The sequence below is a fragment of the Opisthocomus hoazin genome, chromosome 1 (genome assembly GCF_030867145.1).
Source record: "Opisthocomus hoazin isolate bOpiHoa1 chromosome 1, bOpiHoa1.hap1, whole genome shotgun sequence".
NCBI classification, from domain to species: Eukaryota; Metazoa; Chordata; class Aves; order Opisthocomiformes; family Opisthocomidae; genus Opisthocomus; species Opisthocomus hoazin.
Window position 1 is genome coordinate 93,983,271 of NC_134414.1, and position 27,701 is coordinate 94,010,971.

The following is a 27,701-nucleotide window of genomic DNA, read 5'->3' on the forward strand; positions in this document are numbered from 1 at the left end:
TGGATATCATCACAAAAGACATTTACTGTCTTTCTAGATGACAGCAGAATACTGACTGTTCGTTACAAGTAAAACACAGATTTTTTAAATTTTTTTTTTTAATTTACCTGGACTCTTTAGAAATTTGTTACAGTGGCAAGTTCCTCCACTTGTGAAACGCTGCAAAGTACAAAAAAGTATGCCAGGTCAAGTCTGATCTTCTGTCTGAACTATTTGAGCAAGAGTCTTAACATCCAATACTTTAAAATATTTGTATTTGAAGTTTTATAGGTAATTCCAGTAACTAGTTTAGCTTGAGAATGCCATTAGTCATGTCAGTCTTCTGGTTTGTGTAGGGTGGCTGCAGAGGATAATCACTGTTCCAACTAGGTCTGCAGCAAAGTATTGTTGTTTTGCTGGATCCCTTTTACTTGCTATCTGAGGACTTTTTTTTTTTATATATATCTTATTTTTCAAATATTGTGCTATTTCAAAAGTGCAAGTCCAAGATGATCTACAGCTTTTCCAAATTGGAATGCGGTGATGAGCACTGCACTTTCCTTGCTGGTGGCTAGTGAACATCTTGTAGCCTAGTCCTAGGAGGAATGATGACCTTTGCTGGTCTTTCCAGATGATGCTGAAATGTTTGAGTACTTTAGTAGGCTTGAAGAGCTTGTGACATGAAACATCAGCCAGCTGTTGCCATTCTGTTTTGTCCCTTTGTTTTCACTTCTTACCCTCCATTATGTATGTGGAACGCAACGCACTTTTTGAAAGCTCACTTTAGTAGAAGAATCATACTTATAAAAGCTAGTATTTTAGGGTCTTATTTCCAGCTAATATCAAGTCTTTGGTATTTGATGATTCTTATGTATAGGATGAGAGATTTTTATATATAGGGTTTTTATTTATAGTAGGATGAGAGGATGTGAAATGAAGAATATCAGATAAACAGGATTAAGCTCTAGGAAGGTAGAAGTATAGTATGTGTCTTAAGAGTGAGAGGGATGTGAAGGTGGGTACTGAAAGAAATTATTTTTAAACTGTTTTTATTTCTACAAGTGATTTATTTGTTTATTTTTAATCTTCTAGCACTGGGAAGTCTAAAATTTGATCTGCAATGGACATCTGTTTTTTTTTCCTTCCTTCTAACAGGTCGTGACAATGCATGTGAGAAGACTTCATACATGTTTCTGCGTAAAGAACTTCCTGTGCGACTAGCTAACACCATGAGAGAAGTCAATTTGTTGCCCGATAACTTGCTTAACAGGCCTTCAGTTGGGCTAGTACAGAGTTGGTAAGTTTAAAAAAAAAAAAAACTGCGTTGAAAAATTAGTGTAAAACTAATACTATGTGTTGCTTTACTTGCAACTCAGCTTGAATTGTCTTGAACTGAAATCTCTTTTCTGCTCTGAATTGTTTATAATGCATGTTTCATGTCAAATGGAGTTTCATTTTGTTCTGTCTAGTGTTAAGTAAATAATATGGATCTTAGAGATAAGAATTTTTAAGTTAGTCTTATAAGTTAGTTAAAGCATACTGTTGTCTCCCAGGTAATTAGAATAGCTCAATAATTTCCAAGAGCGAGCTTTTTAAATATTCCTTGCTGTATTGCACCCATGACTTATTGAAATAGCTGTTCTTTCTCCTTATTCTTCCTTTGTCAAAAATACTGAAAGAAAATTTAAACCTCGTCTGTTCTTCTCATTGCTAAATCTTTAAAAACATAACCTGGTATTCAGTGGAATTTATGGAAAGGGACAAAAATCTGATGCTGTCCAGTAAGTAACATTATTGTAGCAACTAGTTATATCTGAAGTGACTCAAAGTCTTGTCATTTTTTCCACAGTAATTGTAGCCTACTTGCATGTTCAATGAAGTTTGGAGGCTGCTGCCCTGTATGCTTTAAGCTCTAAAATATTGTTGTTCGTGGGGTATTTATTGTCTCTCTACCTGCAGGTACTTGGTTCAAAGAATTTATGTAAAAATATCTTTGCAGTATATGACAAGTGTCATAGCCCTTAAGCCAAGAAATTCCACATTGACTGTACACTGACTACTAGGTTTGGTCCCATATTTATCAAGCTTCAGACTGAGAAAATATAAGTTAGGATATGTGATATTGTGTACTCTGGTTTAAATATTGTTTGTTTATGAAAATATTGTTTGTTTATGAAAGGTGATGCTAGCTGTCTTGATGACCACTTCAAACATGGCGATTAAGTGCTTCAAATAAATGTAAACGCTGTGGAGCCACACAACAGCAATCACTTTGTGGTTAAGTGGCAGCTTGCAAGAGCGGGAGGTTTTGTATCAGCTGCCTGATGTTACCGGAAGCTGTTATGCCAAATGGGCAAGAGTGGATAATATGCAGGCCTGTTAGGTTTTTCTGATCTAGATGACTTGTGAAGCTGACTTCAGTGAAATGTGGACAGATAAATGAATGAAGAAAATGAAATAATTTTTCTGTAGTCACTCTACATAATTTTTCTAGTCTGAATATATGTTCTGTGGCATATGCTTCTGCCCTGCTAATACAGAGTCTAACAACGTTTGCATCGCCTCTGGCAAAGGAACTGAATGGGTGTTTGGAGTGAATGCCCCCTTCGATATTTTTGCTTAGAGGTTTGAGGACTCATGAGATGGCTTTTATGGCTAAAATAAATACTACTGATTTAAACAACAAAACAAAACACTCCAGTGTATTAGACTGCATAATAACTAAGATATGTGTCCAAATCGTGTATTTTATATAATAGTGTTACTTGCTTTATCACAGCTGTAGACTGATAGTTTTCTGTTAAATGGGCCAAAATATCAGACTTTAACGTGATGAAGAAGGTCAAGTGGACATCCAACCCAGAGATGGAAGTTTGAAATCAAAATGTTTGTCATAGAGTTCTTCTAATTTTGATCCTCAGTTAACTAAGAGTTTTTGTGGGTATCTTCACTGAGATCGTGTAAGAATATTTTTGTGGTCTTATGTCAGAAGTAAAACAAGTAACTGTATCATGTTGTTTTCTTAATTATAGACGTGGACTTTAAAGAGCTTATTTCTTATTTTTCTGTATAGAGGTTTTTAATTCCTGTTTTAAACATTTATCTGTAGATTGTAAGTCCTAGTGATACACTGATGATGAGTATTGGGCAAAATGTGCTGTGTTGGTTAGTCTGTAAAAAGACGAAAACGAAACAGTTTTATTAACTTCATCGTGAATGACCTTGATTATTATGCAGCTATGCTGATAGCAGGTTTTGAAACATATTCATAATTTCTTAACCTATCTAGAGATTCCTGATTCTTATGCAGTAGAATATATAAATTTAAATTTATCTGTTCAGCTGTTTTGTGAACTTGTAAAACGAAGAAGCCTCTTCTTGATGCACTTGTTTGATACTTAAAGAATTCTTTCCAGATCAGATTTCGTGGTCCTTTGCTTTTACTAAGCCTTACATTGAGGAAGCTTGACAACTTATTAATGTGCAAACAAAAAATCTGATGTACGTTTGCCACAAGTGAGCAAAGACATAATTTAATGCATTATTCACCTTAATCAGTTTCTTTGCTAATTTTCAGTAATTTATGTAGTCACCAGCATATTTATGATATATTTACGCTGCCACGTTGCACTAGAAGTCTATGTTTTTATGTGCTTTTGGTGAGACTCCAAGTTAGTTGGAGCTTTGCAATTTGAGTTCCCAGTCTGTTCCTTGACGTCAGCATGCCAGAAAATACAAAAAGCTCCTAATATTCAAAGGAGGTTTTGTTAAACTTCTAAATTAGAGTAAGTTGGCTCTGTATGTAGATGGAGCTTAGGTTTGGTGGAGTAAGAAAACAAATTAACCCTGCCCACTGTACAGCATGGATCCTTTCCCATCAATCCTCTGTCTAGCCAGGCAGCGACATTCTGGATTGCATGAATTTCCTGGTCCTTATAGGTCCCTTGGGAAGCAACCTCATATTGCCACTTCTGAGAATATGCTCCCTGCTACAGGCAAGCCCTGTTCTCCTCTTGGTTCTCTAATCCATCTTCATGGTCATGCTGTAGGCCCTTCGTTTCCTGTACCATGCTCCTTGACTGCACTGCACTGCCGAACAGATTTTACAACCGTTTGCCCAATTGCTCTCAGGAAAGGTGCATTTTTTTCTCCTTGCTTTCTGGGTTCCTTAGCCTGATGCCTGCAGCAGTGAGAACAGGCAAGACAGCTGTCCTGCATTTGTGCTACTCGGCTATGCTTTTCTGAATAAAGCTGGCACTATCCACAGAGTAAGCTATGAACAAAACAAAAAGTTTTACATTTCAGTCTGTGCAAAGGTAAAACATAGCTTGGTCCCAGTTTGAGTTTATAATTTAGTTTATGTGTATATTTTGCATGAAGTAGCAAGGGAGGGAATAAAGTGAATCAAAATTATAATACAGTTAATATGTTCTGGCTGTGGACTGCAGTGATTCCAAATAACAGACAGATCAACAACCAGTGTGCTAGGGATCAGCAACTTATTTTCAGTTTTTCAAAATTAGTGGGCAATTTCCTACTTCCGAAGAAGTGGGCCTTTTTTAGGCCAGCTTTCAGAGGGCACTCTGTAGCTAAAGTGCACTGCAGGTAGTTATTGAACATGTGGCAGAGTTGCATAATAACAGATATCATCATTAGTATGATGTGATAAGGGAAAATAGTTACAATGAAACCTTATAATGGATAAGGTCAGAGCTTGTGAAATATCTAAAGTGAGTGCGAGGGTTGCACAATATGCTACTCAGTTCTATCTAAAATTCACATTTTTATTAACCCTGACAAAATTTCTCTACTTTTCTTTAGTACTTTTCCCTGGAAAAGGCTATAAATTTCCTTTTTTTTCCTTGGAAAGACCAATTAGATAAATCAATACAGTTTGGGGATTAATAATTTTTTTACCTCTAATTTTTTTACATTCAGACTGTGCTAACAAGATTGTGTTGCCATGGAGATATGTTTTACCTGTTCAGTGCTTTGGTCTTACAGAGATTCTAAAGGAAAATCTTAGTGAAATACCCATGGGGAAAAAGCAAAGGTATCTTGCATGAGTTTTTAAAAAAAAAAAAAAAGAATCTGGAGTTGACATCATGGTATCTGCAGTCATTTCATGTATGAAATGTGCCATTCTAGAATTTGGCAGACTGTCAAGAATTCAATCTACCTGGCAGTAATTAACAAAAAGACAAGGCTAAAGGGTGCTTGAAACCAAAGAGCTTGCCCAAGGAATTGTAGTGTATTGTAATAAAAATTAAACACCAGTAAGAAAACAGGTTTGAAGGTCATAGGCTTTGATTTCTGCTTTTGATGACTCACTGAAGATACCAAGATATAACTGACATTGTCTTTTTTTTTTTTTTTTTTGTTTGTGCTGGGTGGGTTTTTTTTGTAATCTGTGTCCTGTATAGTTGTATTCATTTACTAATGATATAGCAAATCATCCATTATTCTTGTACTTTTCTCCTTTATTCTGGCTGGTTGGTAATTATGTGTGAAGTGTATTTAAAACACCACAAGGTCTTGCTTTTCAGTGCTTGATAAATCCTGTAGTTACCACCTTCATTTATCCATATCTGCACCCACAGTTCAAATCAAAAGAAAATTCAAGGAAACAGATGATTGTATGAAAGGGGAATGACTTTTTACACACACTAGCTGTTATTGGAGTGAACTCCATTGCTGACTGCTCACCTTTAGACAGATGTACTGTTGGTGGTAGCTAAGACAATGTTGTGAATTATTTATTACAATTAATCAGTTACACATTTCCTTTTGAACAATTTTTTTTACTTTATTTAATTCTGAGCTATTTGAGAGGGAGCGGGGGGATGAATTTTGTGTAAAAACTGTACATCACAACTGGGTAAAAGATGATGTACAGCATTTGCAGCTCTGAGTTGTTAGGTGCAGATGTGGCCTAATATATAGGATGTTACAACATCCCAGGCTGGGTGATGTATAGTGGTAGGCATTGGACAGTGGGTTAGATTTGCTTGACTTAAGGTTACTTTTTTCTAGCTTTATTTAGTCAAGGAATTGGAAGAAATAGTAAAAGTGATGAAAGAACTTAGATTTGAAATTAGTAACCTATTCTATGTGACAGTCACTCTAACTTGCTGGATACAGTGCTTGTGCTAATGAACTTGACTTCTAAAGTAATCTCAATTTACTTTAGAATCAGAAAGAGTCATCTAAATATTGTAGCCAGTTCTATCTAAAGGACAAGCATTGCCTGTTTCCATAGTTTCTTCATCACCATAGAGATGAAAGAGAAATTACTTTAGCACATTCATAAATTTCCTGAGTTTAGAGCATTTAGTTTGTGTAATTTTCCTCTGTTTCAAAAACTCTCAGTTCCTCATTGGTGCTATGTTGAGCCTGCAGCATAGTGACCTTGGAAGCTGTTCCACCTGCTGGTTGTGCTGAAGACCGGTGACTCTGTCTGGCAGCTTTCTCCTGGTTGAGACCGGCTTTAGTCTTTTTCTGACTGAGACAGTTTTCTGCACAATTACTTCCTGCATTAGATGAGAGAAACACACGGATTGCCCATGCCTGATGCTATAGTAAAAGTGCTGATCCCTCAACACAGGCGTGGAGATGTTTGGTAATTCCAGGGGCAGCAGTCAGTCTTGGGATCAGTGTCCCAATAAGCTAACAGAGAGTACAAATCTCAATACAGCATACCAGTAGTGGTAGGCAAACTGATCAAATCCATACAGCACAATAATTGGGTATCAGCTGCCAGGTATCAGTACCAGAAATTACTCATTGCTGTTTTATCCTCAGCACCAGCACAGGATTGCTGGTGTTTGAGATTTCTGGTACAAGGTCTGTACTAAAAAGCACCTGCTGTGTTGCTTCTCAAGTGTGGCTGTTGTCCTGGATCTTCAGAAACAGGACTTTCATAATATTGCATGATGACAGATGAGGGTGAGCAGCTTCCTAATAACCTCATCTTACTTTGCCACAAAAAAGCTGTCATTTCTTTAATGACATAGCTTTATCGAAGTATCTTTCATATGGGAAGAAGCTGAGAGCTGAGTATTTCCTTAGAGACATTCAGCAAGCTGTCTGGACTGTTCAACCTGAAGAGGACGAGGCGGCTTGGGTGGCCGAGGGGCAATTATCATCATTGTGTATAAATATCTAACAGGAGAGTATGAAGATGAGGGAGCCAGACTTCTTCAGTAGTGCTTAGTGACAGGACAGGAGGCAATGAATACAAACTAAAGCACATTAAATTCCATCTGAACAAAAGAAAAAACTCTTTTTACAGTATGGGTGATCAAACAAAACAAGAAGGTTCCACAGAAAGGCTGTGGAGATGTTCAAAACCCAACTGGACACGGTCCTGGACAGCCTGCTCTAGCTGACCCTGCTTGAGCAGGGAGATTGGACTAGGTGATTTCAAGAGGGCTCCTGCTGCCAGTATGAAAATGGGTGTAGAAGCGTGAACTGAGGGCATGGGGAAGAACAAAGAGAGAGCAAGGAAAATAAAACATGGAATCATTAAGGTTGGAAAAGACCTCTAAGTTCATCAAGTCCAACCATCAACCCAAAACCACCATGCCTAATAAGCCATGTCCCAAAGTGCCACATCTATGTGTTTTTTTGAACATCTCCAGGGATGGTGACTCCACCACTTCCCTGGGCAGCCTGTTCCAATGCCTGACCACTTTCAGGAAAGAAATCTTTACTAATATCCAATCTAAACCTCACCTGACACAACCTGAGGCCATAATAATAAAATAAATAAATTTTTAAAAATAAAAGCCTCCACAAAGCAAGAAGGATGGCAACAGAAATTAAAGTATGAAGATAAAGGATTTCAAATGAGGAGGAGGGTTTGAAAGGATGGGGGAGGGGAGGGTAAAGAGTAGAGGGCTGGTTGTTGGCAAACCTGCTGACACCTATGGCATTTGGCCCTGTATGTAATGTGAGAAACAGTTTACAGCGTGGAGGGTGCTTGTGACAGTGCACAGTGTGGTTAGCATTGATGTTATCATAGTGCAAGTGGCAGTGCTTAACCAGGAGCAAAGGGAGGGCAAAAGGGAGAGGAACAACAACTCCTGATAATGCTGAAACCCTACCTTTTATGTGTGTGGTTGATATGTTGCGTGATTTACTGAAAGAAATAGGTCTCACTTCTGTAATCCTTAAAGCTACATCTAACCTGCTAAATGCACCTGCTTCAGGGGATGGTACTTGGTGCTCAGGCTGAGTGGTGTGAGGTGGTGACATTTGTGCTAGTGTTGGGCTGGTTTCCTACAGAGAAGGCTGGCCATGGTTATAGTGAACTTTGCCTTAAATCTTCTTTGGGTCCAGTGCAGTACCTCTGTGGCTCTAAGCCTCCATTAATATGGAGGATCCAGGGATGAACTAAGTTACCTGAAGTTATAGACCTACCTGAAGAGCAGGTTTGCTCCTGTTAACTTCAGCTTGATTTATATAGCAGTTTTCCTGAGTCATGGACTGTAGGGTCATAAATAATTCTTTTTAACTCAGTATAATGTACTGTAATTGCATTCTTGCCCTTTGTTGCAGCGTCCCACTTTATTTTAGCCTTTGCAGAGAACAGTTGTACAATGCTTCTGTTGTTTCAGATAAGGTTGTAGTCTTAAGATTAAACAAAATTCAAAAGTAATTTAGATTTCAGTATTCTAACTCATTCTTTTTAATTTTTGCTTGTTTCAGGTACATGCAGAGTTTCCTTGAGCTTTTAGAATATGAAAATAAAAGTCCTGAGGATCCTCACGTTCTGGATGAGTGAGTAATTTGTTTTATTGACACGATTCATTTTAAAATAATCTGTCTCAAAAAACAAGTGTGTTTGTACTATAGGATAACAGTGATCTAATTTGTAAGGTAGAATTTGTGTAGTAAAGACCAAAATTATAATCTGGACCAAATACAGAAATCTAAGTGCTTTTGAAGAATGTATTTTGTATTTATACAGTCTGATAGTTTCAGGAGTAGCATGAAATGCTTCCTTCAAGGCTGTGTTGAGAAAACAACATGCATGTGAGAATATATTTGCATATCAAATACTTAAGACTAAAATGTCATTTTAGTATATATTGAGCTTAGTACTCTGTATAATGTATATTAACACATTAATAGTTTGAATTTTTTTCATTTTGAAAACATTCAGTGTGTCAATCACTGTTTTTATTTAAAAGCTTTTTAATGTACTTCAGTTATTGGTGTTCACCTACCTCATTGGATAAAAATATTACTTATGTTTGGAGAAGAAAGGAAAGCTTAGCCAATTTTCTTTATCAAGAAAATCATATTAAAATTGTCACTGGAATGTTTCCTTGAAATTTGTGTGGATAAAACAGGAAAAAACCCCACATGTGAGTGAGAACAAGAAGTGCAACATTTGCATCAGAGGCTTAAAAGCAAAAAACCTTCTTTCAGGAGACTACTTCTTTCAGGTTTTTTGTTCAGTTAATTAGTTTTCTTAGGGTAGCTTGTCTTTTAAACTTGAATTTCTTTTTAAGCTCTGGAAATCTTGCCTGATCAAGCAATGCTTTATAGGAAGTGTTGCATAAAAACATCTTGCAGTCCAACAAATGCTCTGTGCAAGATGTGGCGTGCGCTTCACAAAAATGTTTTGTCTGTAGTTATTTTTAGATACGTTAACTGCTATGCTAGGCTAAGTAAGGGTTTTATTAGGTAATGCATTTTAGATGTTATGCTCTTTTGGTTGTGGGCATGTTTTCTGAGATCTTAACACTTTATTTTTTAAGTGTCAAGCAATACATGCAGGAGAAACTCAAGTACACAAGTACTAAACTCGCTGTGTGGTAGAACTGTAGAAGGAGCCATAAGGATTATAGACTGAGTGAATTGTAGTGCTATTGAACAAGGGGAAAGTAACTATTTTCTCAGTGCGAGCCCTAAGCTGGAATACTGTCTTCAGGTCTGGGTACTACCTATTAATAAACTAAAACACATATGGACAGTATTGATGTGAAAGGAACAAGAATTAGAGACTTGGGAGAGTTCCACTTCTGAATAATGTTGAAGGCATTTGTTTAGACTGGTAAAAAAGAGATTGGAGTGTGAGACGCTGGCAGTCTGTGCCAAAAGAAAAGTCACTGTAATAAAGGATGGTTGGTTGTTCTAAGTGAAGAACTGGAGCATTAAAAAATGGCTGATTTTTATTGAAGTGGAGATTGTGTACAGGACAAAAAGTACATATTCTAATATTAGTGAGAAGAGACTGAAAAAGACTGTTTCAGAAGGCTGTAGAGTATCCCATTTTAAAAGCTTTTAACAATAGGTTAGATAGCTTTCAGTGATGTTCTAGGCATGCTTGTTCTGTCGTGGATAAGATGAACTTTTTGACTACCTTTAGCTGTTAAATTTTGTGATTCTGTATTTACAGCCTGTTAGCTGATGTGACAAGAATTTCTGTTTGTGACTTGCTTAGCAGTAAGTTTTCTTACTGCTTGACTTAAAAGAACATTTTGAGAGGGATGAAGTTACCAAAATCTAGGTGTCTGTTGCCTTTTGAGATGGCATAAGCTGACCTAGACATCTAAGTGAGCCTGGCGAGTGTAACCAAGGTCCTGTTAAGCCTATAACGTCCTGTATGTGCAGGTGGAAACAAGGTGGTTGTGTAGCTTCTGGTACCATCTTAAATGTTCTGTATTTAAGTAACTGAATTTCAGCTTTTTATGGACTTCAGACATTCAAGGTAGATCACTCTCTATGTATATATTTAAAAATGATTAACGATTAACGATTTTTTGAGATACATTTGTAGACTTCATAATTATCAGATGAATTATCTGATTCTGTCATATGGATAACAGGCATTCTTGACTTTGTTTCATTGTTTGTTTCTTTGTTTGAGATGCCCTTTGTTGGTATGTTATACCAAATGTTTGATAATGAACCAAACTTCAGGGACTTTGACAGTAAGAGTTGTCTTTTGTACTAAGTTTGGCCTGTGAAAGGAGACGAAAGCTGCATTATCTGGTTAAAGGTATAATTTATTCCTCTTGACAGTATTGGATAGGCTATCTTAGATTAGAAAATCGTATTTACTTTCCTTCTCTTTGCATGACATCTGTTCCTAACTTTCTGAAGGCTATGCCATTTAACTGGCTATTGAGCTGCAATTAGCTATTATTTTAATATTCTTGGCAGACTGCGTCTTTCAAAAATACTCTTAACTACATCCATATTTATCTTGTTAGTAACCCAGCAGATAAATCTAACAAACTTGTCAACTCCTGTATCAGTGTTCCATGCTGCTGCTGTCTAGCGCTATCCTACTTTTATGCCTTGTGGTCAGAGGAGAAATATCAGGAACTCCAGTAGTTAATGAACTACTTTTCAGTGGGGGAAAAAAACCACCAACATTCATGCGAAGTCCCTGGTGACTGGAGGAAGGGAAACGTTGTGCCCATTTTTAAAAAGGGTAGGAAGGAGAATGCTGGGAACTACCAACCTGTCAGCCTCACCTCTGTGCCTGGGAAAATCATGGAACAGGTCCTCCTAGAAGCCGTGCTAAGGCACGTGGAGGACAGGGAGGTGATTCGAGGCAGCCAGCGTGGCTTCACCAAGGGCAAGTCCTGCCTGACCAACCTAGTGGCTTTCTATGATGGTGTGACTAGATCAGTGGACAAGGGAAAAGCTATGGATGTGATCTATCTGGACTGTAAAGCCTTTGACACGGTCCCCCACAACATCCTTCTCTCTAAATTGGAGAAATATGGATTTAATCAATGATCTGTTCAGTGGATGAGGAACTGGTTGGAAGGTCGCAGCCAGAGGGTAGTGGTCAATGGGTCGATGTCCAAATGGATGCTGGTGACAAGTGATGTCCTTCAGGGGTCCGTACTGGGACTAGTGCTGTTTAACATTTTCATCAATGACAATAGATAGTGAGATCGAGTGCACCCTCAGCAAGTTTGCAGACGACACCAAGCTGAGTGGTGCAGCTGACATGCCAGAAGGATGGGATGCCATCCAGAGGGACCTGGACAAGCTCAAGAAGTGGGCCTGTGTGAAGCTCACGAGGTTCAACAAGGCCAAGTGCAAGGTCCTGCGTCTGGGTCGGGGCAGCCCCCACTATCAACACAGGCTGGGAGCAATGGCTTTAAACTAAGGGAGGGCAGATTTAGACTAGATCTAAGGAAGAAACTTGTTACAATGAGGGTGGTGAAACACTGGCACAGGTTGCTCGGAGACATAGTGGAGGCCCCATCCCTGGAAACATTCAAGGCCAGGTTGGTTTGGGCTCTGAGCAACCTGGCCTAGTTGAAGATGTCCCTGCTCAGTGCAGGGGTGTTGGGCTAGAAGACCTCTAAAGGTCCCTTCCAACCCAAAGCATTCTGTGATTCTGTGATTATAGATGTTATTCATGTACTGGCACAGCTGTCTGAAGTCATGCAGTAGAGTGAACTGGGAAATAGATCTAGTGGAAAAATAGCCCACTTTCAGCCCTGTGGTTCCTAAACTGCTTGGCTAACAAAGCAGAGCCGGTGCAATATGGGGAGTGAACAGTTAGGAGTTAGGTACAGAGACTAAACTAATGCTGATGCTTGTCAGAGTGACCCAACTTATCCCTGCTCTTAGTGTATAAATTTGAGGATGGATGTATATTCATGAGTGTTACCTTTTTAGTTATACCAGACAAAATCCTTTGAAAGGTTTTTTGTCTCAGTATTTCTGTGGTGATGAGGTTCAGAGGTGCTTCAGTTTCTTGTACATTCTGTTGGTTAGCAGACCTTATGAAGACTTGCTACAACGTTGCCAGATGACTGTTGCTGTCAGTAGTACGGGTATATGTCAAAAGGTCAGGTTACTTTTGCATTTTGATAACTCAAATATCTTTCCTCAAGCTGCAGGGTGGTCAGGTGGAAGTCTTTCCACAGTGCTGTCAAACAGCGTGATTGCAGGAGTGTTAAGGTGTCCACGCTTGGTAGAGGCTGGAAGCTAGCAGACATGTTGGATATTTCCTGTGGTGTCAATAGGCATCTGGGTAAACACACAGAGGCAGAGGTTGTTTTTCAAAAACTGAAGAGTTTGTGTAATGTGGTGTTTCAAAGAGCACTTACTCCACTACCTGTACCCGTGAGTTTGATGATTTTCTCCTTGTGGCGCTCTCATGGGAGAGTGTGTGGAGGGTGTTGTGGAGCTGAGAGCAAGTGAAGTAGTAAGCTGCCAGTATGTCTAGAGATAAAACACACACAAGAAACTTAGTAGACAAGAAGTGACTTTCCTTTCTGCAGCACGGAGATTGAAATAGTGATTCTGGTAGCAATTTGAAATAAGTAAATATTGGAGTAGATTTGATTAGGAAGGTGCCATTTTGTTACTTTCAAGTAATGTGAAGTTGTTCTTCAGTTAGTTTTGCATTTTGAAAGTGCTACACTTTCTAGTAGAGAAATCGTTCAGAGTATGAACTTGTCTTTCTGGTGATTTTCAGCTACCAGCTAGCACTTCTTTAAAAAAGAGCAGCCAATCAAAAAAAACCCATTGCATGTCTGTTCCATTTAAAAGGATTTTTTTTTTTTCAGTCTACTTGTCATTTTCTTGTCTTCAATCTTTCAGATAATACTATCCATGAAATAGACATAGCAGAAATTCCCTTTGTCTTTATATTGACTTTTTTTCTTACTCTATGATGATAGATCAAAACAGAATAATAGTCATTAGGGTGTTAAATAATAATTTGTGTTGTGACATTTGTTAATTGTTTTTGCAGAAGTCTATAGGCTTAATTTATTTAATAGCAATGGAAATGCCTTAAGTTTTCCTCTGTTAATGAGGAAGCCACTGAAGCTTACTTGACTAAAATAGCTTCGTATTAATAATTTCTTATCTGTCAAACCAACTGCATTATTTATTCATTGTGGCTTTGAAAATACAGTACACTGCATGTTGAAAAAAAAGTCATTGCGAAATAAAATGTTCAGAGCTGTTTTGGAGTATTCCCTCCCTAGCTGATCCCATGAGCATTTTCAAAATTCTTTGACGTGGTCTCCCACACTTGGCATACAGTAAAAGCTTTGTGTCTTTCCGGTGGGGGAGTGAGGAGCATTTTGTAAGGAATAAGTGATAAGATTAAGGAAATGTGTTTTAATTTTTGCCCTGCTGCTTTAAAGCATGACTATGTACTTCGTGTGTTTGGTCCTTTAAAAGCATCTGCTTGATGGAAACACTTGAGTGAACTCAGTTACCTTTGAAGATGGAGCGGTAAGCTTGTCATGTCACTGTAATAATGAAGAATTCCTTTGTTCTGTGTATTTGCACATTAAACTTCAGCTATGATTTGCTGGTCTGTAGCAGGTAAACCTCCTAGCCCTTTGTTTGCCCTTGGTCAGGCTCTGCGTTTAAGCGCTGTGGTAGCAGGATGACAGTGAACAATTTGCCCTCGTGGAGCGTGTAGGCATGTTGTATGTTTTGTGGATCGTGGAGGTATTTAAAAGCACATAGCAAAGCTGTTGGCAAATAGCAGTTAGCAGAGTGTTGTCAGGTGTCTTTCAGATGTGATTGTATGTGTTGCTTCTCAGCTCTGTTTTTAGCCAGTGTCTTGTTGCTCTGAAACAGAGAAGCAGCGTGGGTACAGCTGGGCGCTAGTTTTGTCTCGAAAACTAACATCAGATCTTGGTGGTTACAGATCACACAGAATCAAGACTTATTAAACATAAAATGAGTCTACAAACCTTTTAAGCATTAAAATATTTTTAAGCTGTCCAGTCAGCAAGATCGGTAAGTAAGAGGAGAGTCATTCTGTACTGTGGGAGTGTTTAGATCGGGGAATTGGGCAGTCAAAACTTCCCCTTTTCTATGCAACAAAATAGTCTTGAAAGACTACTGACCTGTTTGTTAACTCACAGGCTAAAACTGGTGGTTAGACTGAGGATGATGAAAAAAAACTATTAAAAATGAGTCCTACATTCCTCTGGAGCCGGCAGTGTGGAGTGGGAGAAATAATTTTAAAATCTTGTTGCTTGTTAGGAATGGTATGGCATACTATCAAATGATTGTCTTGGCTAAGTGATGATGAAGGGAAAGGAAGCGTCTGTTTTAAATGTGGTGACTAACTGGTAGTCTTTTTTACTTTTGGTGGTCTTAATTTTCTTTCCTTAGTTGGTGTGTATGCTACTTTTGATAAAAATAATTGATACATCTCTTTTCTGTGTTCATTATAAATCTACTGAGAATGTTTTCCAGTTCATGTGTGTTTCTTTTTTTTTAAAAGAATCTGTAGATTTGCAGATACAGGCATAGCTGAACGAGTCTCCCAGCTGTGCTTTCTTCTGAAAGCTGCATTTCACTGTGTGCACTTTTTAAGACAAGATCATTGTGGTGTTAACATTCATTTAATATTAGAGAATGTAACAGAGTTGAGTAGTACTGATTTTCCGTATCTAGGCTTTGCAAAGTTAATTAACTTTTCAAGTATGTGTGAGTTTGCATGCAGGGGCGAAGGGGGAGAAAAGGATGAGCACTTTGAAGATCATAGGTGTTGAGCTACCTTGGCAGGAGAAAGAAAACTCCTCCAAGCTGTTTCCAAGTAAGCGCTTGCTAACAGGTGCTTGTTAAAAGCGATGGCAGCGATACCCTGAAACTTGCCCAGCGAGCGCAGGGCAGAGCCCGTCAGAGCGCCGTTGTATGCGCTCTGCCATCCAGCGGTGCGAAGGGAGAGTGAACCCAAGTCACACTGGTAACAGTGACCTGTCCTGATACTCAGACTTACCAGAGCAGATGCCAGGTGACGGAAGAGCATTCAAAAGTTACACTGCACGGGTTGAGATGTTGGGAAGAAAGTATGGAGTGTAAAACTTCTCAGAAAAGTAAGAATGGCAGTCAGGTGTGTTTTCCTGAGTTTGCTTTCCCATCTCCCAGCTGTTGGTTGCAGTGAGTGAGTGGTGTGTAGGATTGCAATAAAAGAAAATCTTTTGTTCTCTGTTAATGGCAAAGAGATTTAATTTAAAGGGATGTTTTGAGGAGGAATAACTTCGTTTGAGGCCCTAAATGTTTCACAGAACTCGTGAGTGAGACGTTGACCAAGTATTTGGCTTTAAATAAGTTTACTTAGCTACTGCTATATTTTTATCTTCCAATTCTGATAATTTTTTTTGTTGGCTGGGAGGGACAGTAGACAGATAAAATGATTATGCTGTGGGGAGTGGAAAACAGAAGTGAGAGATTGAGTTTCATTATACTTTTAACAGTCTGTTTCTACTTTTGTTCCCTCTAGCTTTTTAGATGTTTTAATTAAAGTCAGGAACAGACACAATGATGTGGTTCCAACCATGGCGCAAGGGGTGATTGAATACAAGGAAAAATATGGCTTCGATCCGTTTGTTAGCAGTAACATCCAGTATTTTCTAGATAGATTCTACACCAACCGCATCTCTTTCCGTATGCTTATTAACCAACACAGTAAGTAATTGCTTTTTTCCTCTTTGAGAACTCATTTGTTATTGCCTGTAAACCTACAGCCGTAGCTTTGTTTTTGTTGTGGTTTTTTTTCCCCATACTCATGGCTAATTCTTAATAATCTGTGCTAATTATGCTAAAAGATACACTGGCAACTGGTTGATTTGGTACTTCAGTTATCAGAAATGAATCCAAAACACCAGTACACTTTCTTCTAGAATTGTCAGGCTTTGTCAGTGAGGCTGTCACTTTTCAGTCTTGTTGGCAGAGGCAGCTTCTGTAGTGATACATGAAGTATTTTTAGATAGTAGAGTAGCTTATCTTTCTTCTCACAAATCTCTCAACATAGTTTGTAGAGCTGACATTTATTTCATAATGAAATACAAGTATGCCATACATTTTGAATAGGTTATGCACGATATGTATTTTTATTATTGATTTCTAGCACGTTATCTAGACTGTCTCGCCTCCTAAAGAGGTTGAGTATTTCTAATGTAAGTTTTACATTAAATGCCTTGCCTCCCTTCACTTCCTGTTCCCTATTTATGAATAAATACTAGCATTAGTCACCCTTTGTCAGTAGGTGCTGTTTCATTTGTTGTTACTAATAAGCTTACTTTTTTTATATTCGTATTGGAATGAAAGGAGTTACTTGCACAGCTCCTGTTAACCAGTATGTGCAACCATGCAGAGAGTGATCTGTATAAAGTTAAGTACAATCTTGTGATCTCTTTAGTGTATCTCTTAGCTTTTAGCTCTAGAGCTTCATTCTCTGCCCAGTATTCTGCTTTCTACAAGTTCTTAGAAATTGTAGTGCACTACAGATAACGTGGATGCTGGAGTCACGTAGTGTAAGGTTGTACTTGTACTACAAGTTGCGTGTCTTTCTAGTAACCTTTTATGTGACCAGCAAATGCCTTGCTGTGTGTACACAAATAATTTCCATGTGGCAAAGCATACAAAGTAAATGTGCTGTTTACTCTTTACTTGAACGTGGGCAAAATGACAGACATAAAACCAAGTTAAGGTAGAAGAGTTCTAGCAATAAGTAAAAACATCATCCTACTAGAATTCTTGGGACAGGTGTTAGCATAACTTGCACTAATTCTAAAATATTAAACTTATTTCATTGAACTGAAATGGCTTTTCCTATGGACGTTCTTACTTAACTGGTTGAAACTTACAATAGCTGATAGATGCTTAAAGTTTAGTTAACTTTGTACAATTTCACTACTCAAACTGGTGTTAGTGATCTATCCATGATGGTGAATACTGATCTCCAAGCACTGATGAAAAAGACAGTTGGAAAGCAGAATGCAGAAACAGGTTTTTACGTAGTTTGTGTTTGTTTCGTACATTATTGACAGGCTGTTTCTTACAGTGCAGTGCTGCAAGGTGCAGTGCGCCAGTGTGTTAGCTCACCAGGACCAGAACAGGAAAAGCGTTCAGACCTTGTCTTTTGCTCATTTCGTACTGCATATGTTTCATATCAGAGCTGACTAGCTTGCTAAAATGGCAGAAATTCACTTCGGCAAAAAAAGTGTAAAACCTTTCCGCTTTGAGAGCTAAACTCTCAGTGAAGGAGCTGGTGAGTGCTGGACTCTTGTGCAAAGGAGGGAGTGGGGAGCATACTGCTGAGAGTCAGGGAGAAAGTCCAGTGAGTGAGACCTCTGTGCCAGCTGTGAAATTGCAGCTGAGGTGAGCGTAAAAAAGCTTTTAATGCTGTCTTACAGTTCCTCAGTCCTTTTTACTATAACATTTTCACTGTTATGCGTGCTGCTGTTCTGACATAATGGTATGAATGAAGCATTTTACAATTTAGTCTTACCTCATTTTTGGTAGTCCACTTTGAAATGTAAGTTCTCACCTTAGCCCTCCCACACCACTATTTCTGTATTAACTAGTCTTAGCTATTAAAAATGAAAATAAAAAAAAGAGGAGGAGGGGGCAAGTAGTCTTACTAAACAAGGATTCTGGCAATTTGCTAAAGTATCTTTTTACAAAATGATGCACTATCCAGTAGGTTTCATATACCATCAGATTTCAACTTTCTGGACTGCCTCAAGTGTAATAGACAATTTACTGCCATTTCTTTTTCCTTTCAGCACTTCTTTTTGGTGGAGATATTAATCCTGCTCATCCCAAACATATTGGAAGTATTGATCCTAATTGTGATGTGGCGGAGGTGGTTAAAGGTAAGATGAAGTTAATATTTTTGTTGATTTCAAGAAAACCCCACAACCTAGAATATGCTTAAATATGTTATTGAAATACAAAAGACTGAAGATGATTTGAATTCATTTAATAAAATAAAAAAAGAAAAAATGGAAGTTCTGCGGTTGCTCACAATAAAGCCATGGGCTTATTGAGACTTTCTAATGTCTTCATTATTGAGAATGGAGGAAAGCTTTGGTATATTAACAGAACTAAGAAGACAAATGATTTTTTAAAAATATCTTTAATTTGTCATTTGGAATACTAGGCTAAATATGTAAGTGATTTGTTAAACTTTAGATTTTTTTCTTCCCCCTAAAATACTTAGAAGCAGTTTCTCAGGTACTGCTTTTTTATCTGGTACTAAAGAAAATTGAGAGTAAATGAAGTTTTCCAATTTTTTTAGTTAGGCGTTGCACTAAAATATCCGCAGGTGTACAGATATTGCAGTGAAACTCCCCATTACTATATGCATCTGGTCATATCACAGCCTGTTCTCTCATACAGAAGACATGTATGTGGTGGTTATACCTGAGTGATCTGGCACAGTTGCATTAGAAATCCGGTTTGCTTAATAAATGCTGTTTGCTTATCGTTGTGAATGTTCATGTGCTTTCAGAATGTTCCTGAGCAGGCATGAGGCAATGCTGTCTGCTTCAAGAACTTGTTTGTTGAAGGTTCACACTTTGGGTGTATCTATTTACAACTACAAGTCTTGCTGTAGAATTGAATTCCACCCACCGTCCTTCACTGCTGTTTGTGCAGCTGCAAGAGGGGAAGAATATGTTTCTCCCCTTAACTTTCTCTCAGCCTTTGGTGAAGTAAGAGGGAAGCCTTTCTCATGTCAGACTTGGACCTGCATCATAGCTTGCGTTGTAATGTAGATGCTTTTTACTGTTATGAAGTCTTCTTGGCTTCTAGCTTTTTTTGGCTTTAAGGCGGCCTTCTTTTCAGCAGCTTGCTTTTCTTTGATTGATCTTAATCCACTTTCACCTCAGCATTATGTATGTTACAGTTGTGTTGTTTATTTAGATATTCCTTCTAATAACAATGTTTGAATCTATTTTGATCATCGAATTCATAGTTGCTGCCTTGGACAGAGGAGTGCATGGTGTCAGAAGGTGCTCAGTCCAGTTTTCAAGCCAGTAGCTAAAATAGATCTTGCACATCTGAAGAAATAATCACTAACAAAACAGGGGCATCATAAACAGTATCCAGTGTTGTCTTTCAAAGAAACGAAATGCCCTTGAAGACAGAGTCTCTCTAGTGTCAAGGTGATTGAGGCTATTTCCTTGTAGAATTGGTGGAGGGGTTTAATTTATGTTCTGCATACTGTGCTAGCTCCAGAATGTTCTGGTTCACAGGTGGCATTATGAGCAATTTGTCAGAGTTAAGGTGTTGATTTTGGCATTGTATGTGGCAGCTACAAGCTCTATATGCCCTTCAAAAATTAGATGAAATGATTTAACAGTCACTTTTTACTTCAAGCAGCTCCGCCAAGTGTTGTGTCTGTAATTGCCTGAGATGGGTCTCTATCTCACTGACTGTCCTGTAGTAAGATTTTTGAGCTGACAGCAAATCTGGGTTTGTTGCTGGAGCCGGGATTTTAGAGGTACTGATAGATCTGCACTCTTGTTGCTACTTACCTCCAGCCACGACAGGATGAGTGCTTTGACCTTGGCAGTCTCTTTTACAGTCTTAGAACTCTGCCAAAGAGTTGGCTTTCAGAAGAAGTTAAAATGTAAGACCACACTCAGGCTCTGTTTGACAGTTTTTCTCGGGACTGGATATATTACTGGATCATGAAGTGATAGTCACTTCGTTGGTCTCTCAAGGTTTGCATAGCAGCTGTGTCTGCTCCACATTGCTGTATTGAGGGCTTTTGGTTTATTCCCATATAGGTATTGATAAGCTTTTCAGAGGCCTTGAACTTTTTCTCTGCAATAAGAATCCAAATCTTGCCTCCTGGATCCATATCTAATTTTCATTTCTATATGGAAACTCTTTGAAATGTGCTAACATATTCCTTTCTCCATGTAGATGGCCCCATGGTCATATTAGATATATTGCTATCTTCAGCTTTTGATTACTGTGTCAAGATTGTGGCTGTGCTGCTTATGCCCTTTTTTCCTAAAGCACAGGATTACTCCCAAGGCCATCAGAAGTTCTGAGATGATCTTAAAATATTGTGCTAAGTGTAGGTATTCCTGCATCTTTTTTTCCTAAATGTATGCACATCCCAGGCTGAGGTTTTCGGTACAGCTTTGATATTAAATGGGATTTCGATCTTTTTACTAGGGCACATTTTATTGTGTTAATGACATCATCCTTTTAGAAAGTCTTTGGAGCTGACCGTCTTGATGCAAGAATTTCCTACTGGATAGCTGGTTTGTGAGACATTCCCGGGACTTGGTCAAGAACACTTCCAGTGTTGATTAGCTCCATGTTACTAGACCTCAAGCAGCATTTGTGTCAGCCTTGTGTGATATGTTCAGCCCTGGAGATGTCAGAACAACTGATAATTTTTTTTTTTTCCAGAGAACAGGGCACATTATTTCTGTAGACATCTTGAAGGAGAACTGTTGTAGGTAACTGGCCCTTTCTGGAGACTAGTGGTTTTACTTTCTTTGTGTTTGTCACATAGCTCTGAGCCTTGGCAGTGACTGTTTTGTTTTGTAGTGTCACTTTGGGCAGGAGGAAGAAGATACATATCTAGGGCGAGGTCAGATGCAATTGTTACGGTATCTTAGCAAATTTCTCTCTGTCTGCAGAGCTGCCCATCTGTTTATACGCTTGCTCTTAGTCCACGCTTGTTACAAGGAAGGCACTGCTGTTAAGGTAGCTTAAGCAATGTAGTTAGAACATCTTTGAGTTTGTGGTTTCTCTTTAAGCTGACGCTTGCTGCTTGTTTCTAAAACATTTTTGCAAATGAGGTACCAGTGAATATTTAGCACCACTAAGAAATCTTTCAAACAAAAGATGACTTAAACTTTCATACCTGTATTTTGTCAATACATAAAGCCTGATTTGAATTATGTGGAGGCTTTTTTTTTTTTTTTTGATTCAGTAGGAAAGAGTGAAGAATCTTAAAGATTCCAGAGATTCCAGCTTCCCCTCCAAAAGAAAATCAAGTATTGTAAACAGTATAAATTTTGGAAAACCTGAATTTATGGTTGCGATATCATCCTTTTTTGTTTGAGATGGAAAGAACAAGTATTAAATTGCGATTGGGACATGACAAATAAGTAGATACTCTGGTCAGCCTCAGATTATACCCTTCTGGTTTTCAAGCCCTGAACAAAGGCGAAAAATAACTTGTCACTAGTAATCTGCTTTTGTTTGTAGAGCTTTAAATAGAATTTGCCCTTTTTTGACAAATGGGCTATAAGCCTACAGAGAAAAAGGGATTAGAATGGATACCAGCTTCATGCTTGTAAACTGGATACTAAGATGAGTATTCTGCTTGTAGTCTTTCACATATAGGCTGAACTTTGCTAGTCATCTCTGGGTGATTTTGATAAAGAAGTGTTCTGTTGTTTTGTAGATGCTTATGAAACAGCTAAGATGTTATGTGAACAGTACTATCAGGTGGCACCTGATCTGGAAGTTGAAGAATTCAATGGTAATTGTGAAATTAATTTCCGTGATGTGTGTAAGAAAAAACATTTCTGATATCTGTGATTTCTAGTTTTGTTAATTAATTGCAAGTTATAATTTGAACTCTGCAGTCCTGTATGCAGAATTACTTTTCTTCTAATGTATCTACATGGGCATCTGAATTACAGTTTGTCATGACATGTTTGTTTACTTCTTGATGCTGAATGCAGAGTGCTGTCTGCTGAATTCGCTGTCACTTTAAGGAGAATTAAAGTGGTCAGGAATCCTTATACTTGGGAATGAAACGTGCCTGCCTTCTAACTAATCTTTTAATAGAGCTGAAATTTGTTTAGTTTTGAAGTATGCTTGTAAATTCCACAGTCAGTCCCTACATCAGTGGTGAGCTCTTCTAAGACAGCAAAATTAGAAACTTTTTTTACATAGTCTATGCTTTAAGTCCTATCATAAACTTCTCACATGAAAATCTGTTTCAAATTGATTGCAAGGGTGAAAACTGGGTGCTACAAAACTGACAAGACAGTCCTTGTCATTGTATTGACTGATTTTTGTTCATTTCTATTGACAAAAGTTAGATTTTTTTTTTATTTTTTTATTTTTTTTAAGTTAAAATAAATTGTCAGTGATCCTCTTACAAATCTTGGACAGCTGTCCAAACATCAGACTGAGGTGTTCCCAAACTTCAGCAGAAGAATTACGAAAGTCTCAAGAACGGGTAACACTCAAAATGGAGAGTGTGATATATGGGAACATATGTTGCTCAAAGTACTATTTAATATTGTAGAAATATTTCTCTACACAGTGATATTATTGACACTGATGCATTACTGCTAGCCCCCTCTCCCAAAATCAAAGGACCCAACAGTCCCCCCTCCAAAACTGAATAATTTTAGAGGTAAAAGAGTGCTGCAGCAGAGGAATCAATGCAAATTCATTTGATGGCCTAAGTAAAAGATCCCGCAGTAGAGAAGACAAGTTCGTGGATCTCATTAAAAAAAAAAAACAAAAAAAAAGGCAGTGAGGAAAGAATTACTTCTTTCCTTTAAACTGACTTTGCAAATTACCTCACAAGAGCAACAATAACAGGTTTTCTACATGTACTCTGTGCCTCACATGAGTACGAATCAGTCTGCCTTGGTTTTGGTGATGCATAAGAGAATTGGGAGTATGGACTCTGACAAAATTAACATGATAAAACAGTGAGTTACCTTGCAACTGATTATGCAGAGCATTGTTTTGGCCTATTCTGTTCCTAGGAGTGTTCACTGCTGTGTCTCTGAAAGTAATAACTGGTATTGTTATCAGCTCTCAGTACCAAAAAAAGATGAAGTTGACTCCAGTCATGTTCTGTATGTTTATATCTTCCTGCAGTTTATGAAGCAGGCATTTGAGAGACTTTTCTTCAGTCTGAACTGCTGCTGAGTCTGCCAAGCTATGACTGTATAATTTAATGCCAGTAGATATTTGAATGTTCAGATGTAACTGCATCTTCAGCACCAAAACTGTCCTGGAATGTATTAAATGCAGCTGTATTACTTCCTGCCAAATCAGTTAGCACTCTAGCGTTCAGAGCTATGCAAAGCCATACACCTCTTCCAAAACACTAATAACAGGACAACAGTGGGCAAACAATTCAGTTATGCTTTGGAATAAGAAATCTGTGATATTGTTTGAAATACATTTTGAAAATTTTTCTGTATGCTTTGCATATTATATGTTTTAATTAAGGGGAAAATATCTAGTTGTTTTTAGAATATTTAAGCAGTGATTTTTTTTTTAAAGAATCTCTTTGTGCGGCAAATATTATGCTTAAATATTGTGTGTGTTAAGAAAAAGAAAGTTTCTCACTTTGGTGGGAAAGTTCTCTTAGTTAACATACATTGTCAGTACTAAATCAACCAATGCTTAGTGAAGTTTCATATCTAAACAGTCTGCTGACAGATGTCTTTGAAAATCATCATTAGAACATGTTATATCAGGTGATAGTAGTAACTGAAATTTAAGTCTTTACTTCATGGAGCTAATCTTGCCCTTGGAAAATTGGAACACACTTACATGCTTGTTACCTACAGTTTCATGTTATTCTTGTAAATAGAAATGCTACAAAATACTGTTCTTAAAGTCTTTTATTTTTATTTTTTTAGCTAAAGCTCCAAACAAGCCTATTCAAGTAGTCTATGTACCTTCTCATTTGTTTCATATGTTATTTGAATTATTCAAGGTAGGTTGCACTTCTTAATGTTTGGAACAGCTTTGTGAACTTACGTTACTGTTGAAGTTGAGATTCTTTTCAGCTACAGCTCTTAAATGTTATTTCAGTTTTCCTTTAAGCTTATTCTTAAGTGAAGGGGTTTTGAAGCTGTTAAAAGCTAGGCTTACAGCCCTCTCTTATGCCCTTGTGTACTTAAAAATAATTTCTGTGTTTTCCCACTTCTTCTTTTGTGGTTTTGCAACTGATTAACTTAAAACACCCATGATAGTCTATTTTTGCAATGATGATATATTCATTACCTTGCAATTTTCAGAAGATTGCTTGTTTATTGCCTGTTTGAAGACTGTTTAGGATCAGTGTCTTTTGTTTATTGTGAAAACAGCACATATGTCTGAATAGTGTAAATGACATGCTTTGTTTTTATTTGTGTTTTCTGAATAATGAGAACAACCGTGGAAGTGGAACAAGTGGAACATTTGAGAGCTATTGTATGCTTTCAAGTAAGAGAGGTGGTCTCTAGGTGGTGCAATTGAACACTAGAAATTCGGGGGAAAAAATGCATTTGTTCAGAGAGAAACTTTTCCTAAATAATAGTATTTTGGGTTTGATTTGTGACATTTGTGAAGTATATTCATTTAAATCTTTCCCTATTTTGCCATTTGTAACATTAGTTCTAGGGCAGAACAGGTGAGAATTTGTACACTGCTTGTAGGTATGTTTTGGTACAAGTCATGAAACGGTACGGAACCAGTACGTTGTATCCATAAGTAATAGCAGTCTGTGATGGACTGGCAGTGGAAACGCTGTTAATAGATATGATAGATTGATAGGTGGTAACTTAACATACGTGACCCTGGCTCAGAAAATCAAAGCTTGTTCTCTGTGGTGAACATCACTATAGGTGTTCTGCGAGATGAAGGATGCTGTTATCCTTTATATAGAACTACTTGATTTCACACAGAAAAACAAATTTCTTGCTTTATGTTCTCTGACTCTATATCAAATAGATAAAAGTATGTTTAATCGTTCTGATGTAAAAGTTCAACTGGACAATTCACGGACTTGAAGCACTTCTTGAATTTATTTTAAATATGACCTTTTCTGTCTTGTATACAGATGTAGGACAAAGTGTCTATATTCAGCAAAATAAATGCAAGCTTTAAGTTGTCACAAAAAGCATATATGGTAACGTTAGAGTCAAAGACTGTAACGTTAGAGTCAAAGACTGTTTGTTCTTTTGTCTTCAGAATTCAATGAGAGCTACAGTGGAACTGTATGAAGGTAAGAAAGAAGGCTATCCATCGATCAAAACCTTAGTCACTTTGGGGAAAGAAGATCTATCTATTAAGGTAAATGCCTAAAAATAACATGCAGCTTACAAACCTGCTAGGTTTAGAATAGTATGACTTGCAATTTGAAAAGGCGAATTAATAACTGTATCACTTCTGACACTTGCTTCATACTCGTTAGAACAGAATATTTTCAGTTGGAAGGGAACAACAACGATTGTCTGGTCCAACTGCCTGACCACTTCAGGGCTTACCAAAAGTCTAAGCACATTATTAAGGGCTTTGTCCAAATGCCTCTTAAACACGGATGGGCTTGGGGCACTGGCCACCTCACTAGGAAACCTGTTCCAGTGCTTGACCACCCTCTCAGTAAAGAAATGCTTCTTAATACCAAGTCTGAACCTTTTCTGATGGAGCTTTGAGCCATTCCCACGTACCCTGTCACTGGATCCCAGGGAGAAGAGCTCAGCACCTCCCTCTCCCCTTCCCCTCCTCAGGAAGCTGTAGGGAGCAAATAGGTCACCCCTCAGCCGCCTCCTTTCCAAACTAGGCAAACCCAGAGTCCTTAGCAGCTCCTTTTAATATTTCTAAAATCATTTAGATAGTGGTGCTTGAGTTTTGCAGGTTTTTTTCAGAACATAATGTTTAAAACTCTTTAACTTTTCATTCCTTAGATAAGTGATCAAGGCGGAGGTGTACCTTTAAGAAAAATAGACAGATTGTTTAACTACATGTACTCAACAGCGCCCAGGCCTAGTTTGGAGCCCTCAAGAGCTGTGCCTTTGGTAAGCAGTTGCAATATGTATTTAAATGTCCCTTTGCACTACTCTAGTTGTACATTTCCCTTCACTATAATCCACTGGATCAGGTTTTCCATTGAAGAAATTGTTTATCGTTAGCAATTCTATGCAGGTAAAAAGTATCAGGAGAAAATGGGTTCTCTTATTGTCACTTAGTCTTTGAAATAGAAAATTGCTTTTCTTTGTCTTGACATATTCTTGGAAACAAGCATGTCTACATAAGCACAATATTTTCACAGGTTAACAGACAGGATTTTTAGTGCTGTATTACTGGGAAGGTGCATAACCTAATGAGCTTCTGCTTGCTGTGTAAATTCATTTTTATATAAGTTTCCTATAGTAAATGTATTGAAAAGGTGAGGCACACTGTCAGAATTATAGCACTTGAGAAAAACCCGTCCTGGTAACGCACAAGCTTAAATTGAACTTTGAAAATTATGTTTATAGAAGTTAGGGACTGTGAAAACACTTCAAAAAAAATTGCCAAAGCCCCATGTGATAGGAACACATTTCGTATATTCCTGTTCAGTTGGAAATTGGAAATATCTCCCGTGATATTTCCTTCTGAGATGTATCAGGGTCAGATTTCTGACAAACAGAATTTCCCCATAGTTTCTTCTAAGCAGGGAATTATTTTAGTGTTGAATGAATATATTCTTTTAGCAAGCATGAACTTTAAAATTATTATTAAAATTAAATTATTATCATTAAACCATTTTATTAAATTACATATTGGGTCATTGTGATTAAAATTCTACAGCTGCTTTTCCATTTGACTGGCTTTTGGTAAGTGGATTAATACTAATACTGTATTCTTGCCTCGTGTCATCTTTGTTCTCTGTTGCTTTTTATGTGGTCCTTAATGTTCAAGCATGTGGAGAAAAAGTTGATTCTTTGAGAAATTTATTTTCCCTATTTAGGAACACTCTTGTCTAGCATGTTCTTACGTGATTTTTTTTCTTCTTTTTCCTCCTGCTGATATTTCTGTGCTTGAAGTGCCTTCCGGCAGCTAATAAAATGTGGTGCAGACAATATGTGACTATTTCTGATATAAAATAATTGGCAGTGAGCTGAGGATGGAACCAGTTCAGAGATAATAAATTTCCTTTTAGATTTTTAGCAGAAAGTCTTTGTGGTACTGCCTTAGTCCACAGTTCACAGCATTGT

At 37.8% G+C, this 27,701-nt stretch overlaps 1 protein-coding gene across 1 annotated transcript in view; it reads left to right on the top strand.

Annotated features, from left to right (window-relative positions):
- PDK3 (pyruvate dehydrogenase kinase 3) overlaps positions 1-27,701 on the top strand; it is a 58,631-nt gene that overhangs the window by 20,723 nt on the left and 10,207 nt on the right. Inside the window, exons 2-9 of the mRNA XM_075429864.1 lie at positions 1,135-1,276; positions 8,689-8,760; positions 16,223-16,407; positions 18,510-18,599; positions 22,163-22,240; positions 24,378-24,454; positions 25,693-25,794; positions 26,409-26,519. Of these exons, the coding sequence (XP_075285979.1) occupies positions 1,135-1,276; positions 8,689-8,760; positions 16,223-16,407; positions 18,510-18,599; positions 22,163-22,240; positions 24,378-24,454; positions 25,693-25,794; positions 26,409-26,519 (857 nt within the window). The remainder of the gene's footprint in view (positions 1-1,134; positions 1,277-8,688; positions 8,761-16,222; positions 16,408-18,509; positions 18,600-22,162; positions 22,241-24,377; positions 24,455-25,692; positions 25,795-26,408; positions 26,520-27,701) is intronic.